This window comes from Dermacentor andersoni, chromosome 3 (assembly GCF_023375885.2).
Source record: "Dermacentor andersoni chromosome 3, qqDerAnde1_hic_scaffold, whole genome shotgun sequence".
Classification (NCBI taxonomy): domain Eukaryota; kingdom Metazoa; phylum Arthropoda; class Arachnida; order Ixodida; family Ixodidae; genus Dermacentor; species Dermacentor andersoni.
In genome coordinates, this window is record NC_092816.1 from 126,091,746 (window position 1) to 126,106,612 (window position 14,867).

The 14,867-nt window shown below is 48.0% G+C and overlaps 1 protein-coding gene across 1 annotated transcript in view; it reads left to right on the top strand.

The window, feature by feature from the left end:
- LOC126537932 (neprilysin-1-like) overlaps positions 1–14,867 on the top strand; it is a 53,233-nt gene that overhangs the window by 36,559 nt on the left and 1,807 nt on the right. The window contains exons 8-9 of the mRNA XM_072286892.1: positions 10,002–10,280; positions 12,773–13,004. Coding sequence (XP_072142993.1) covers positions 10,002–10,280; positions 12,773–13,004 — 511 coding nt within the window. The remainder of the gene's footprint in view (positions 1–10,001; positions 10,281–12,772; positions 13,005–14,867) is intronic.

A 14,867-nucleotide genomic window follows, 5' to 3' on the forward strand; every position in this document is an offset into this window, starting at 1 on the left:
CAAGTGAGCATCCCGCCTCGCTCTAGCATCGTTATTTCGGTCGGCACCGAAACACCCGCTGACGTAGAAGGCGTCATCGAAGGCGACCAACGTCTACTGCTCGACCGTGAAATTTGCGTCGCAAGAGGGATCGCTCGACTGCATGGAGGAAAGACGAAAGTATTGCTGACAAACTTCAGCCAGGAGTTCAAGCGCATCAACAAGGGCACGATGAGGGCATACATCGAGGAAATTCTGGAAAACAGCAATGCGTTTGTCCTCTCGGATTCTGCCGCATCTACCCCGACGACCCTAGTTCCCGAGCCAGACTTGGACATAAATCCAAGTCTCCCCATGATTAAGCAACAACAGCTCAGAAGTCTACTTCGACAATACAAAGAGTGCTTTTCGACATCATAAAGGATTCGACGAAGCCCAGTCGCAAAGCATCGCATAATAACCGAAGAGTGCACTCGACCTCTCCGCCAGAGCCCATACCGAGTTTCGACGCGAGAACGTGAAGCTCTAAGGCACCAAGTCGACGAAATGCTGCGCGACGACATCATCTAGCCCTCCGAAAGCACGTGGGCATCTCCTGTAGTCTTGGTGAAAAAAAATGACGGAACCCTACTTTTCTGCGTCGATTATCGTCGTCTGAACAAGATCACGAAGAAGGACGTATACCCCTGCAACGGATAGACGACGCATTGGATCGGCTCTGCAGCGCTAAATACTTCTCCTCGATGGACCCCAAGTCTGGCTATTGGCAAATAGAAGTCGACGAAAGAGATCGCCAAACGACGGCCTTCATTATCCCAGACGGCCTCTACGACTTCAAGGTTAAGCCATTCGGACTGTGCTAGGCGCCTGCAACGTTCCAGCGCGTCATGGACACGGTTTTAGCAGGATTGAAGTGACAAACCTGTCTCGTTTACTTGGATGACGTCGTCGTCTTCGCCGGAAATTTCGACGATCACCTGACGCTGCTTGCGACAGTACTAGAGGCCATCAAGCCATCAGGGCTCACTCTGAAGCCGGAAAAGTGCCGCTTCGCTTACGATGAGCTTCTGTTTCTAGGCCACGTAATCAGCAAATCTGGTGTCCGCCCAGACCCGCAAAAGACAGCTGCCATCGCACAGTTCCCGCAACCCACCGACAAGAAGGCAGGGCGTAGATTCCTTGGCATGTGTGACTACTACAAGCGCTTTGTCAAGGACTTTTCACGCATCGCTGAGCCGTTGACACGACTAACTATATGTAATGTTGAGTTCAAGTGGGAAAAGCCTCAGTCCGATGCATTTGAAGAACTCAAACGACGCATGCAGTCGCCGCCGGTTCTTGCGCACTTCGACGAATACGCCGATACAGAAATCCATACTGACGCCAGCAGCCTAGGCCTCGGTGCCATTCTAGTCGAGAGGAGAAACGGAGTCGAACAGGTGATAGCATATGCTAGCCGGTCACTGTCAAAAGCGGAAGGCTACGACCGGAAAGGAATGCCTCGCCATCGTTTGGGCTACAGCTAAATTTCGCCCTTATCTAATGGCAGGCCTTTCAAAGTCGTCAGCGACCATCACGCGTTGTGTTGGCTAGCGAATATAAAGGATCCTTCAGGACGACTGGCGCGGTGGAGCCTCAGACTACAAGAATACGACATCACGGTAACCTACTTGTCCGGACGAAAACATGCCGATTGCCGATTGCCTATCACGTGCCCCCATTGACCCGCCGCCGCAAGATGACGAGAATGACGACTTATTCCTTGGAATGATAAGCGCGGAAGACTTCGCTGAACAGCAACGCGCAGACCCGGAGCTAAAAGGCCTCGTCGAATATTTGGAGGGGCACAACGGCGTTGTCCCCACGGCATTTAAGCGCGGATTATCTTCCTTCACGCTTGAAAACAATCTACTCGTGAAGGAGAACTTCTCACCAGTCCGCGCCAACGACCTTCATGTTGTTCCGTCGGCGCTGCGTCCAGAAGTACTGCGGGCCCTACATGACGATCCGACCACCGGGCACCTCGGCTTCTCCCGGACGCTATCGAGGATACAAGAAAGGTATTACTGGCCGCGCCTAACAGCTGACGTCGCCCATTATGTCAAGACATGCCGAGACTGTCAACGACGCAAGACGCCAACGACAAGGCCAGCGAGACTGCTACAGCCGATCAAGCCTCTTTGCCGACCTTTTCAGCAGATCGGGATGGACTTGTTGGGACCGTTTTCGACACCAACTTCCGGAAATAAGTAGATCGTCGTGGCGATGGACTATCTCACCCGCTTCGCTGAAACCAAAGCTCTACCGAAAGGAAGCGCAGCCGAAGTGGCGAAATTTTTCGTCGAGAACATCCTGCTGCGACATGGTGCTCCAGAAGTCCTCATCACCGACAGAGGAACGGCTTTTACAGCAGAGCTCACGCAAGCCATTGTGCAATACAGCCAGATAAGTCACAGGAGGACAACTGCCTACCATCTGTAGACGAATGGTCTCACGGAGCGCCTGAAGAAGACCCTCGCCGACATGCTTGCAATGTACGTCGACGTCGAGCACAAGACGTTTCTTACATTGCCTTTCCATGATGAAATGCCTTCCGCCACACGCCGCAAGCTTGGTGACCCATTCATATCATTGCGTTGGCTCTCGGTTCCAAACTTGTGGCTCACTATAGCGTTCGGTATTGGCCACATATCCGCGCGATGCCCGGTTTAGTGGATAATCCTGCACACTTGGCTGGTTGGTTTGTAGATTCAGCACAGGGATTCGCGACCCCATGAAAAAAAGACCATATTGGCGGAACACCACCATTGATAAGCATAATGGCTGTTTTGAACAAACCAAGCATTCTCATTCGCTCGATCACCAGCCCTGGTTGTGTACCCGGTGGTTGGCGATGAGTTCCTCCGGCGTGGTATTGGGCGGGATAATGTGCATTATAATGTCCCCCCATCGACGCGCCACCGCTGCTTTTGTTAAGTAGCGCCAACCTTTGAAGTGCGCCGCTCTTGCCTGATTCATTGCTCAAACCACTTCTGCTTCCTAGGTTTTCGTTTTCGGTCATAACACTTCCGAGATTTCCCGCTCCTAAATTTACCTTGTTGCACGCTCGCATCTCTGATCAGGACTGATGTCACTTCCGCTTAAAGCCAGAAGCTTCGACTGCGTAAGATCTGCTTCAGGCTTAAAGCTGACGGTAGGGAGCAGTGAGGGAGGTGCTTGGAAAAGGAGGGTACGTTGGCGGTGAAAAGGGGTATGGAGAGGCTTTAGTGTATATCTCAAATGGATTCTCTGGGTGCGCCAGATACACGTTAAATGGATGTGTTCAACCCAAATGTGGAGGTGGGCGAATTTCCTCCCCTGTTCGGGCACGTGGTAGAGCGACGTCTAAATGAAGATGATGTTGGAGCCACGACATATGTGTGGTAGAAAACAGGTGCAGTTGCATTGCCATTCGCCGACGTCGAACACGGCCATAGACAGCTCTGGTTCGAGTAAGTTTCGACAGCAAAACCATTGAACGGCCTCCTCACAATTTTAATTCTGTACCTCAGTAAGACCGGAAGGGGTAGTCGTCTTCTTTGACGATGCCTCCTCTTCTTATGGCTATTCAGAGACGAAATATCTCTCGGCACTTAGGTGACCGTGTCATGTTCCACCGTTTTTTTTCTCTTTTTTTTCTGTTGCGCCTGTTTATTCTGTCGTCGTGACAGGACCACCTGCCAGCCATCTTCTAGCCATGCGTCATCATTCAGTGCGCTTTGGCAGGCGGCCAGAATGCCCTCCCACTTGTTCACTCACTTATTCAATTCGTTATTCACTCACTCACTCACTCACTCGCTCGCTCGCTCGCTCGCTTGCTCACTCACTCATTCACTCACTTAGTTCCTCACTCAAAAGAATGTCACGGGCGGTGATCCTGTCCTCGGCGCTTGCACGATGACGGTGTGGCTATCTAGTGTGCACAGGCTACCCCTACCCTTGCTGCAGGGTTGTACGCCTTTCTTTGTAAACGTATTCACTGTATATAGATTCCCACAGTACCTTTGTCGGTAGAGGTGCGGGGTCAGCTCGCTACAACACAGGGAACTAGATCTTCACACAGGAGGGCATGTTGCTGCCACCGCAATGACAGACGAAGCGACCCAGTAAGAACAAGGCCCGTCACTTGTCAGTCTCTTGGATCCTTGTTATCCCGGTGCTTTCAACGGCACAAGCGGCGTGGACGTCGATGAGTGGCTGGCTATGTGTGAGTGCTTCAGCAACAATAAATAGTGCCAACCGACGATATAGCTTGCGAATGTAATCTTCTTTTTGGTGGACACTGTGGTCTCTGGGTCTACACGCATCAGGACGATTTCACAGGCTGGAACGTTTGTGAGCAGAAATTACGTGATCTATTTTAGAAACCAATCTGACGACAGCTAGCGTCTAAGAAGGAACTCGAGATTCGTGCCTAGACGTCCACAGAGCTGTACATCTATATTCAAGACGTGTTGGCTCTCTGCCACAAGGTTGCAAGGACATGCCTGAACCCGGCAAAGTCTGACACGTAGACAAAGGCAGAGCCGACGGTGCTTTCAATCTGCTACTGCGTAACAATTGTTCTGCGGGGGAGTCCGTCTGCGCAGAATGTCGTCGTTTTAACCATGCACATATTAGTGTATTATTCGCCGCCTCGACCAACTTTCCAATACGGCTGCCACATCCTCATGCCAAGCTGTCTCCACACGACGGGAAAAGTCAGCTCCAGAAAATGTCACGAACATCGTCCGTCGACACCTCAAACCCATGACATCCGTTACTCATATGACGGTATGGTTCGCTGGGAGGTCGAAAATATGGGCATTTTACCGCCTTTAATAACGGTAGCGCTGCTCGTAACCCGGTCTCCCCAGTCGTAGCTGCTGGCTACACCAAACACAACTTTCATGCCACGTTCCAGTAATCTCCCCTTATAGCGCAGGCGAGATAATTGGTTCTACTTCAAATGCCCCAGGATTGGACACATCGCTCGCCATTGCCGCCGCCGCCGAGCTACGTCACACTGACACATCTTTTACAATTAGTGGCGCCTGGAACTTGCACTATATACTCCCTCGTTCCGTCGAGAGGGCCCTAGTGCTGAACGGCGTCCTACCGAAAACCAGACCAGCCGCCTCATCATCGCCCCAGCGCCGTCAGTTCCACTCACCGGAAACTCGCCGCTCTTTGTCTCCCTGCGGCTGCATCACGGAAAACTAGCCAGTACAGACCGAAGATGCCACGCTGTATTTAGAACCTGGCTTGACAATCATCTGATTTTCCTTCATAAACAATGCAATCTTCTTGAAGTTCTGGTGGATGACGTGGCAGTTACTGCTGTTGTTGGTACTTGCGCACGAATCTATGTAATGAGGTCTAACCCGGGCCGCTGACGCCGTGGCTTCACCTATGTTCAGAGAAGCTGAAGGGAGTACACCTGCCGTGTTTGGAAAGGGCACTGCCCACGACACAATTTCTCGTCACCATACGTCTTTTTTTCTTCTTGTCCTAGTACACTGCCCTCATGACCTCATCCTTGGAATGGACTTTCTCTCCGCACATGCGGGCCTGATCAACTGCTCCCTGGTACTTCTGCGCCGAGAGCTTCCTTCGTGCTCCGACAGCGTTCAACAGTCTCGCTCCCCTGAATACCATGCTTATTGGTTTTCGCTGTGGTTGCCTTCAGCCTAACTACTCGACATGTCCATTTGCGCACTGCGAAATCTGCATACCCGGCCATGTTGTAGACGCTGTAGGAGTGCGAACAGACTCTCACAAACTTAGCGTGGTTACAGTTTTTTACGCCATGGTAGGGGAAGGGCGTGCGCAGTTTTCTCGGCCTATGCTCGTACATCGGTCAGTTTACAAGACGTTCGTGGAAGTAGCCCGCCTTCTCACTGACCTACTCAAGAAGAATTTCATTTTCAATTTGGGTCCTCAAGAAGCGGACACCTTGACATCGCTCGTTGCCATCTTAATGAAGGCACCTGTTCTAGAACATGTTTACCCGTCAGCCAGCACGAACATGCGTACTGTTGACAGTGGCGACTGTGTGGGCGCCGTCCTCGAGAAACAGCAGCACGGCATACACCGCGTGGTCGCCTACGCAAACCGCCTCCTCTTGCTGCCGTAGCAAAATTACTCGATCAGAGAAAGCGAGTACTGAGCTCTCGTCTTAACCATTGAAAAATCTGATCGTACCTGTATGGCAGGGACTTCTCAGTAATTACAGACCTCAATGCAGTTCGCTGGCTTCCTTGAGCCCAGTGGTCATCTTTGCCGTTGGGCACTACGCTTGCATGAATACAGATTTTCTGTGTTCTATTAATTTGGACGACGGCACCACAACGCCGACGGCTTACCTCGTAACGCAGTCGATCCCCCTGATACACTGGAAGATGAGCCTGACCCCTTTGTGCTCTTCATTACCGACTTCGAGCGAATAGCTGCCGAACAGCGCCCTGACTCATTGTTGTGGCATATTACAGGTGGTCTCAACTCTCCACACCTGGGCCCATTCTTTCGGAAGTTTGTCATTCACAACGACGCTTTACACCGCTACAACGCCCGCCCATACGGCGCTTAGCTCTTGTTTGTTGTTGCCGCGCATCTTGGCTCTGCTGCTGTGGGCCAGCTTCAAGATGCACTGACCACCGTAAGCTTAGGCGTATCACGCACGTATGATCACATACTTAGGCGCCTGTTATGGCCTGGCCTGTTATGTTCTGTGCGAGAGCACGTTGCAGCTTGCGACTGCTGACAGAGACGCAAGATGTCTGCTCTACTGCCTGTTGGCAACCTTCAGCCCCTTAACATCCCTGATGCACCACATTTCCGAGTAAGACTCAATCTCCTTGGGCACTTCCCCATGTGAATCACTGCCAATAGATTGTTTGTAATCGTTGCGGACTACGCAGCGCGGAACGCTGTGACACGAGCACTTCCCGGCAGCTGTTCTGCTAGTGTAGCCCATTTACAACGTCTTCCTGCGCCACGATGCTCCTCGTCCGTTACCAGCCGCTGCTTCCACTCTTAAAATTGTCGACGACATTCTTCGTTCCTGCTCGGTCATCCCTAGTTCACCATTGCGCACCATCCAAAGACAAACGGCCTTAATGAACGCCTCTATGCTTGCTGTGTACGTGTCTGATGACCACCGTGACAAGGAGATCAAGCTGGCGTTTGTGATCTTCGCCTAAAACTATTAATGGTATGCCAAAGATGGCTACTTGCCTTTTTACCCACCATTGCCATGTACCCCATGCTCAATCGTAAAGCAGGCACATCCGGTGCCTATGCTTATGATGCTGTTGCCCATGTTCACATCTCCGCCAGTTTACCCGTGATCGTTTATCACTTTAAGAGATTAATCAAAATGTATTTAGGTTCGCCGACAAGGGGAGGTGAGTTCTCTCCAGGCTGTGGTTGCCTTCACGTCGCGTCAGCCTACGCGATGATCTTCTATCACGTTATGTTGGCTCTTAGGGCGTCATACGCAAATCACGAATGTGACCTTTCAGGGCGCTCTACTAAATCCTACGCCAGCATCTGCAACAATGACGAGTCACATAGCCTGTCTTACTTCTTAAACCGTAGTAATCCTCATGCGAACACTAATTGCACCGGGGTGGTGCTTCTCCCAGCGAAGGGAAATTTCATGGGCTTGTGCTTAGACGATGTCGATGACGACGGTGTGGTTATTTGTTGTGTATGCGCTAGCCTTACCGCTGGTGCAGCGTCGTGCGCTTTTCTTTGTAATTATATCCTTTGTATACAGATTCTTCCCGTACCAATAGAAACAGTCGACAGACTCCTAAATTGCTGCTAGCTGCAAAGTGTGACAGTTCTCGTGTAAGTGTGCATGACATCAACGCAACATTCTGTATGCGCGCCGTTTGCTCACCATGTGAAACCGAATTGCACTTGGGAATCCGCCATAATGAAGTTTTATGCAGGTAAGCGTACTTATTTGTTCGTCGCCGCTGTAGCCCGTCATAAATCGGTACGCTACGGTAAATGTATAACAAGACGTGAGATCTGGAATCCAATTTATATATTGTCACCACCTTCGTCATTTTATCACAGGGCTGCAAACCGCTCATACTTGGCAAGGACTAGTTTCAGGAATATTGCGCCGTGAGCTGCGAAATGTCACAGTTGGGGCATAAATATGCATAACGCTAAAAAGAGCACGTAGTATGCGCACTGGCTACCCACCATTTGAGAGCGAATTACATTTGTCCAGCCGAAATGCGAAAGGGCTATGCAGGCCAGATATTTCACGCTTACCTAAATCACTGGGATGTCAGTGGTGGAACGGGCAGGGCTGTGCGCGATGCTCGAGCCCCGACCTTTGCTTCGGCCAATCTGGGCTCCACACGCCGCCAGTGGTGAGTACAATTCTTTACGTAGCACCTGCTACCTACCAAGCAAATGGCGGCTGTCTGAAGCAGTGGTGGCGTGGTTAGATTGAGGTTAGATTTAAGCGGCGTTAGGGGTTCTGAATTTGTGCCTAAAGAAGAAAAATTGCGGCCGCGGCATTCTCACGATGACTGTCAACGGTACTGCGTTTGCATTGAATCAGTGCAGTCACACAACGTTTCGCCACCATCGAAACGAGTTAAGAAAAGTTGACAGTCACGTAGCGTACGCTAAAGAGGACGAAGGTGAAAAGCATGTGCACTCACGAGGCACTGGTTAAATAACATGACATTCTCATTCGAAGGCGTCGTTACTGCAAATAAGTTGTTTTATCCCGCCAAAGGTTGCAGTGTAGACTGCCTTCTTTTCACTGTGTCCTCCTAATCGGTATGCCCTAATTAACTTCGCCTTAACACCGACGCTTGTGGGTCCGACTCCCGTCAAAGCTCATGGGTTCAAGTACCTTATCTCTATCTCAACCGTGCCCTAACGGGGCTGTTCTACTAGAACAAAAAAAAGGTCAATGTCGTAATTACCTATTCTGACTGCCCCTTATTACCCATGTAATAATCAAACGCTACAGTGGAACGACTCGCATCAAGTTCGCGGGCGTTTAATTTTGATGCATAACACCGGACTGCCAATTCTTTAATAAGGCCTCATTAAATGCCTGTGCTGCAGCGGGACACCTCCTTCGCCCTTTTCCAAGTTGATCTGATGGTTGGGTTCGAACCGTGCAACTTCGGCGCAGCGCGATGCGCCAACGCTGACAACCCATGGACCCAGGACGGTGGAAATGAGGTTTAGTTACAAACATACAAAGATGCCTAGGTAGATAGCCGTTGGAAAATTACTAGAATGCCCAAAGAATGCTAAGGCACCATTTCTACCAATAACCGAAAGTAATGCTGACGGTCTGATCCCAGCTTTGGTGAAGCTCGAGCCTAGACCTTCGGCCAACCTGGGGTACACATGCCACCGGTGGCGAGTGCTATTCCTTTGTTAGCCGCCGCTACAAGCCGAGCCAACGGCGCCTGCTTTATGCACGCGGCCACGGCTCGGCTGATTGAGTTTAGGTTAAGCGGGGTTATATCTTTACGGGGTTCGTCATCCAGTGCTGCGATGCAGTGAACTTCTTGGGTGCCAACCTTAGTCACTGGGTTTTACAATGACAATACTGTACTGATGTAAAACGAGTAATAATGTGCACGCTTGATACGCACCCACGTGCTAAAATAAGACGTTTAATCACTATAAAAAAGGACCAACGGAGGCCACAGCTTGGAAGAAAGTACAAAAATTATTATTCAGGTTAAATTATATTCCAACTACTAGGGAGTGCTTTTTTTGGTGTAACTTAGTTGCATTTATGTCCCACTCATTGTTTCCACAAGCTGATGCCGGTTGCTTTTATCTCGGGCTGTGAACATTTTGACATTGTGTGTGTCTCGATGTAGCAGAATAAAACATATACCTTCAACTACTTCTCGATGCTCAGGCAACACAGCTTAACAAAAGCGGCATCAGCTTAATCACTGAAGCGTCACTACCTCGTCCTTCTATATTTGCATGGCCATCAGAGGAATGGGCCACGGCTTTTTCCAAATACACCAATAATACCTACAAAGGCGACGACCTCATAGTGTATAAGACGGACATACTCAACATTGTCGCTGCACTCTTCAAGTCTGTGAAACAGCAGTGGATTACCAACCTCATCGCTTGGAGTGTCTACAGGCAGCTGCTGCCGTTCACAGATCGGAGGTTTCTAGTGAACCCGGAAGAACCAAGCCAAGCCTGCTATTATTTCGTCAAAAAGGTGATGAAGCTGGCAATTGCGGCTCCGTACCTGCTCTCCGGTACGTCGGCCCCCTGTAACATTTCTACTATAAATTTTGTCACCTTGTTGTTATCGCCTAATGGTTAGATTAAAAAGCCAGCAGCAGACGCTACAAAACAAAAGCCCTCCATTCAGAAAGAATTCAAGGGGTATGTACTACCAAAGTGAATTGGTAGACATGTTTTCCGCATATCTTAACGCGGTAGCGTAAGGACAAGGACGAATATCACTTATCTTTATTAGAAAACATCACTTTAGTATGAGCATTTTGATTACCAACCACGTTACATTGCATAGCCACAGTGAAGGCTACGAAGTTAAAAATGTAGTGAGCGAGAGATATCAATCATATCGCGCAATTTTCGGAAAGGAAATGTCTTTCAAAGATATTCACGTATCACCATTCCGATAATTAAAATAGTACGCTTTGGCAGCTTATGTCAGACGGCTACTTTGGCGTTCCGATTGTCTTGGTACGCGGGGAGCCCGTGTTTTATTTGCCGATTGCCTTTACGTTCGTGTTATGATTTTTTTTATTTCCTGAAGCAGTAGAGTCGTCTTGTCGCACATGTCAGAAGCATGTATCATTGAGAAAAAGTTCGCACAATTTTGGCTGCACAACCTCATCATTTGACATTGTCTGAAGAATATCAGCCCTACAGAGCAGGTGAACTAGCGTTACCTTAAACGTTGCAGTTACTGGTTTCGCACTTATTTGACGATGATTTATCCCAGTAAAGACAACTGTAATATAGTTACTGAAACGAGGTAAGTAACTTACTGGAACAAGTATTGCTGAGTATTTTGTGACGTAACGTCAGTCACTACAAAGGTATTTAAAACAATATTTTTCGCCAACTTCGATGCTTAAACATCTGATTTGCTAGTAATACTCACTGCTGGTATATGACGCAATGTCTCACCTGCTAGACAAGGAATCAGACACACGTACACGAGACTGTGCATATATCATTGCAGTATGTCATTACAATTCGTCAACACAACAGCACGCGACACAGCGAGGTTACAGCACTGTGAGGTGGTACGAGATCCACGTATCGCTTTCTTCAGCCGCCGTCTCAGTGACACAACCCTTAGTACCGGTGTGCACTCGTCAGTGCCAAGATACATGATGGTACGGTTTTATTGCTTAAACCAATGATTAAAGCGTTTCCTCGGCATATCTGCAAATGACTGCCAACTCAGCATCACACAAGAACTTCGACGCCATAGCAAATGATAACAATGATTAATAATAAGTCCGCTGCGGCATGAAAGTCTTTCGCTACAATCTTCAATTCAATAACTCCTATCTCGCATCAGCATCCTGCATCATAGGCCTGCAAATTTAGTAATTTCATCCTACCAGTTTTTTTTTCTAAAATTTCAGACTGCTTCCTTTCCTGTAGAGCCCGTTCATTTCTCTTAACCATGAGCATACTATATTACGTGCCACTGCCCCATTCAGTTGTCCATAGGTAATATTCAAGCTTCTTTTTACATTCCGTGCTCTAGTCTAATATTGTACTACGGATGGAATGGCTGTGCAATGATCGTTTCAAGGATAGCGGTAAGCTCTCGATCACGCAAATGTAATGGGTTCTGCATGTTCTCCAATCTTTTGCATTCCTCGGCTGATTTCCATTTCGTGATCCCCATTCACTGCAATCGATCGACTCAGATAAGCGCATATTCTAGAAACCAAATTCTCGTTCTGTTACCAGCATAGGTCGGCAAACTCACTAATGAGTCAACTTTGTCAAACTCAGACTCACCTGACCCGTGAGTCTGACGGAGTCCATCTGAATAGACGTTTGGTGAATCGGAGTTCCACTGAGTAGAGCTAAATAGAATTTTGGTTTGTTTGAATCTCAGTGAGCCTGCATGAGTATAATTTCGGTGTTTTTGATTGTGAGAGACCATTGCTAAGTTGAATTTTAGTGATCTATAAGTGAGCCTGAGCTTCGACAGTTCTTGTGCTTTTTCTTCTTGCCTTGTTAGAAAAAGGGCCGAAATATTCTTCATGCAATGGCAAAGAACGCGTCCTTTTCCTATTTAAATGATTTGCAAAAAAAAAACCCTTAATAGCCTGCCAACAAATATTTCCGGTAATAAGTTAACGAGATGACTTAGATTTGCTTGCTATGTCATTATATGTTAAAGTGAATGATGTTGCTTGTTAAAATAGGACATATCTCTCCAACAGAAGACCAGTGTCTGTTGTTTCTGGTATCTTATATTTATGATAGTTACGACGAAAACCCCAAACTTGGGGTGGTGAAATTCCGATTTATACCCTGTTATACTCTTGAAAAATAACATTCCTATTATTCCCCACCCCCTACCGACTGAATACGAAAGATCCTATGAATATTTCATCGATATCTGCCCAAGACTCTGCTCCTTCGGTTTTCGAAGTTGAACTCTTGATTGATCAGTATTTTTTAGATAATCTCACTTGCACTGGGGTAAGTCAAAGCGGGATTTTTTATGTTCGTCCATGGCAACCAGTGACCAACCAAAAGACGCTGAATGAGACAGCATCAATGGTTGAAAATATTCGACGAGCCTACCGGACAGCCTTCGAGACATCAAGCTGGGTCACAGGTGGTGTACGACAAGTGGCCGTCCAGAAACTCACAAACATGAAGTACTACGTGGGAAGTCCTGGACAGCGGCTAGACCCCGCCGCCATTGAGAAGTATTACGGTCAGCAGGTCCCTCAAAATATTTATCCAACACAGTGCGTGACTCAACATCGCAAATATACATTGCCTTATTCTATTAAGTTATTATTTGTTAAGCAGTGCCGAAGTAAGGTGATGTCGTGCCTTTTGGTTAGAATACAGTCACGGCAATGTGGTAGCTTAAAGGGGTCCTGAATCACCCTCGGGATTGGTCTAAAAACAGAGTTTGCGGATAGCATAAGCTGCTGTGAAGATCTAAATCAAATTTTGCAGACGTGCGTGACGCGTGGAGCTTGCAAGCGAAGTGCGAAACGACGTTTTTCTCAAGCAGTCTCCTCTCTTAAAAGAAGCTTTCTTACTCTTTTCGGGTGATATATTTCCCCAATTACCTATGCGGCTGGTGCTGGCCAATAGCTGACATAAATAAAGAAGGGTGTTCGGAGCAGTGCGCTTCTTCCTACTGTTACAGTGTGCATTTATTGACGTTTTTAATAAGCACGCTGAAGTAAACGAAAAACCGCCTTCGAATTTCGATCAGAATTAAGTACTTTGACATTACGTACTTGTGATATCATGTCTACGCTAGAAGCCATACGTTCTTCCTAGGAAACCCTGCTAAACGACATGAAATCCGTTCGTTCCAACCTGTGCCAATACGAAAAGGCCTACGACGACGCCATTTCAAGGTTAACACAAATAGAGAGCGGCTGTTCCGCTCTGGTCTCGCTTAAAAACCAGGTTGAGGACCTCCAGACGCTCGCCGAGCGATACTCCACTGGTATTTAAACTTTAGCACAGTGGTATTTAAACTTTAGCCGACAGAATTGACAATTCCAAGTACCGCGCCCGCCGGTCAAACCTTCTATTTTTTTGGCTTCGATGATGACGTAAAGAAAAGATGGGCACAATCCGAAGAACTAGTATTAAATTCTGTCGCGAAGCACTCCAGGTATCCCTGGATTCAAGAAGCGTGGAGCAGGCTCACAGAATGGGCCGGTTACAACCAAACAAAAAGCGTCCAATCGTCGTGCGTTTCGCACACTACAAAGGCAAAGAAATCGTTCTTTTAAGTAACAAGAAGCTGAAAGATTCCGATTATAGCATTGGGTACGACTGTTCACCAAACAGCCGCCTTCTGCAAAAACGCCTAATCGAGTTCGGCAAGTCCCAGCACAAAACCTGCAAGCTCCGTCATGACAAAATTTTGCTTGAAAAAAGCACTTACATCCTTGATCGCCGTGCGCAAAAAGTAGCCCCTCGACCCCCAAGAGCCAGCAGTTCACAAATCTTCTGAAGGAAGCGCAATCAGTAAACCTTATCACTAAGATACACTAACCTTCGAAGCCTTCTGCCTAAACGCGAAGATGTTCGCTTCCTCATTGATACCACTGAACAGACCTAATAGTGCTAACCGAAACATGGATGTAGTCTTGAATTTCCGATCCAGAACTCTTGTCTTACTTCCCACATCGCAATATCTTCCGACTTGACTGCGTGACCAAACGAGGCGGTGGTGTTCTGATAGCAGCTCACCAACAACTTGAGTACAGTCCTCTCAACAGCCCTTCCACCCCCTAGAGCTACTAATTTTAAAATTCAATCATTCTTATCCTTGCCTAATTACTGGTGCATGTTACCGCCCCCATGACGCTCATCCTTCATTCATAAGAGAATTCCACAGCGTCCTAAATCTACTTCCCATATCTAATCCCTGTGCTCGCATGCTTATAATTGGCGACTTTCATTTCCCAGCGATAACTTGGTCTCACCTCACGCTGACAAAATCAAAATGTACCCTGGAAGGTAATTTTGTCAACACGTGTTTAACTTTTGGCTTGTCACAACATGTTTCTGCGCCAACTCAAGAATTCTATAATTCCTCGAACATACTGGACGCTATCCTTACTCCGCATGCCAAT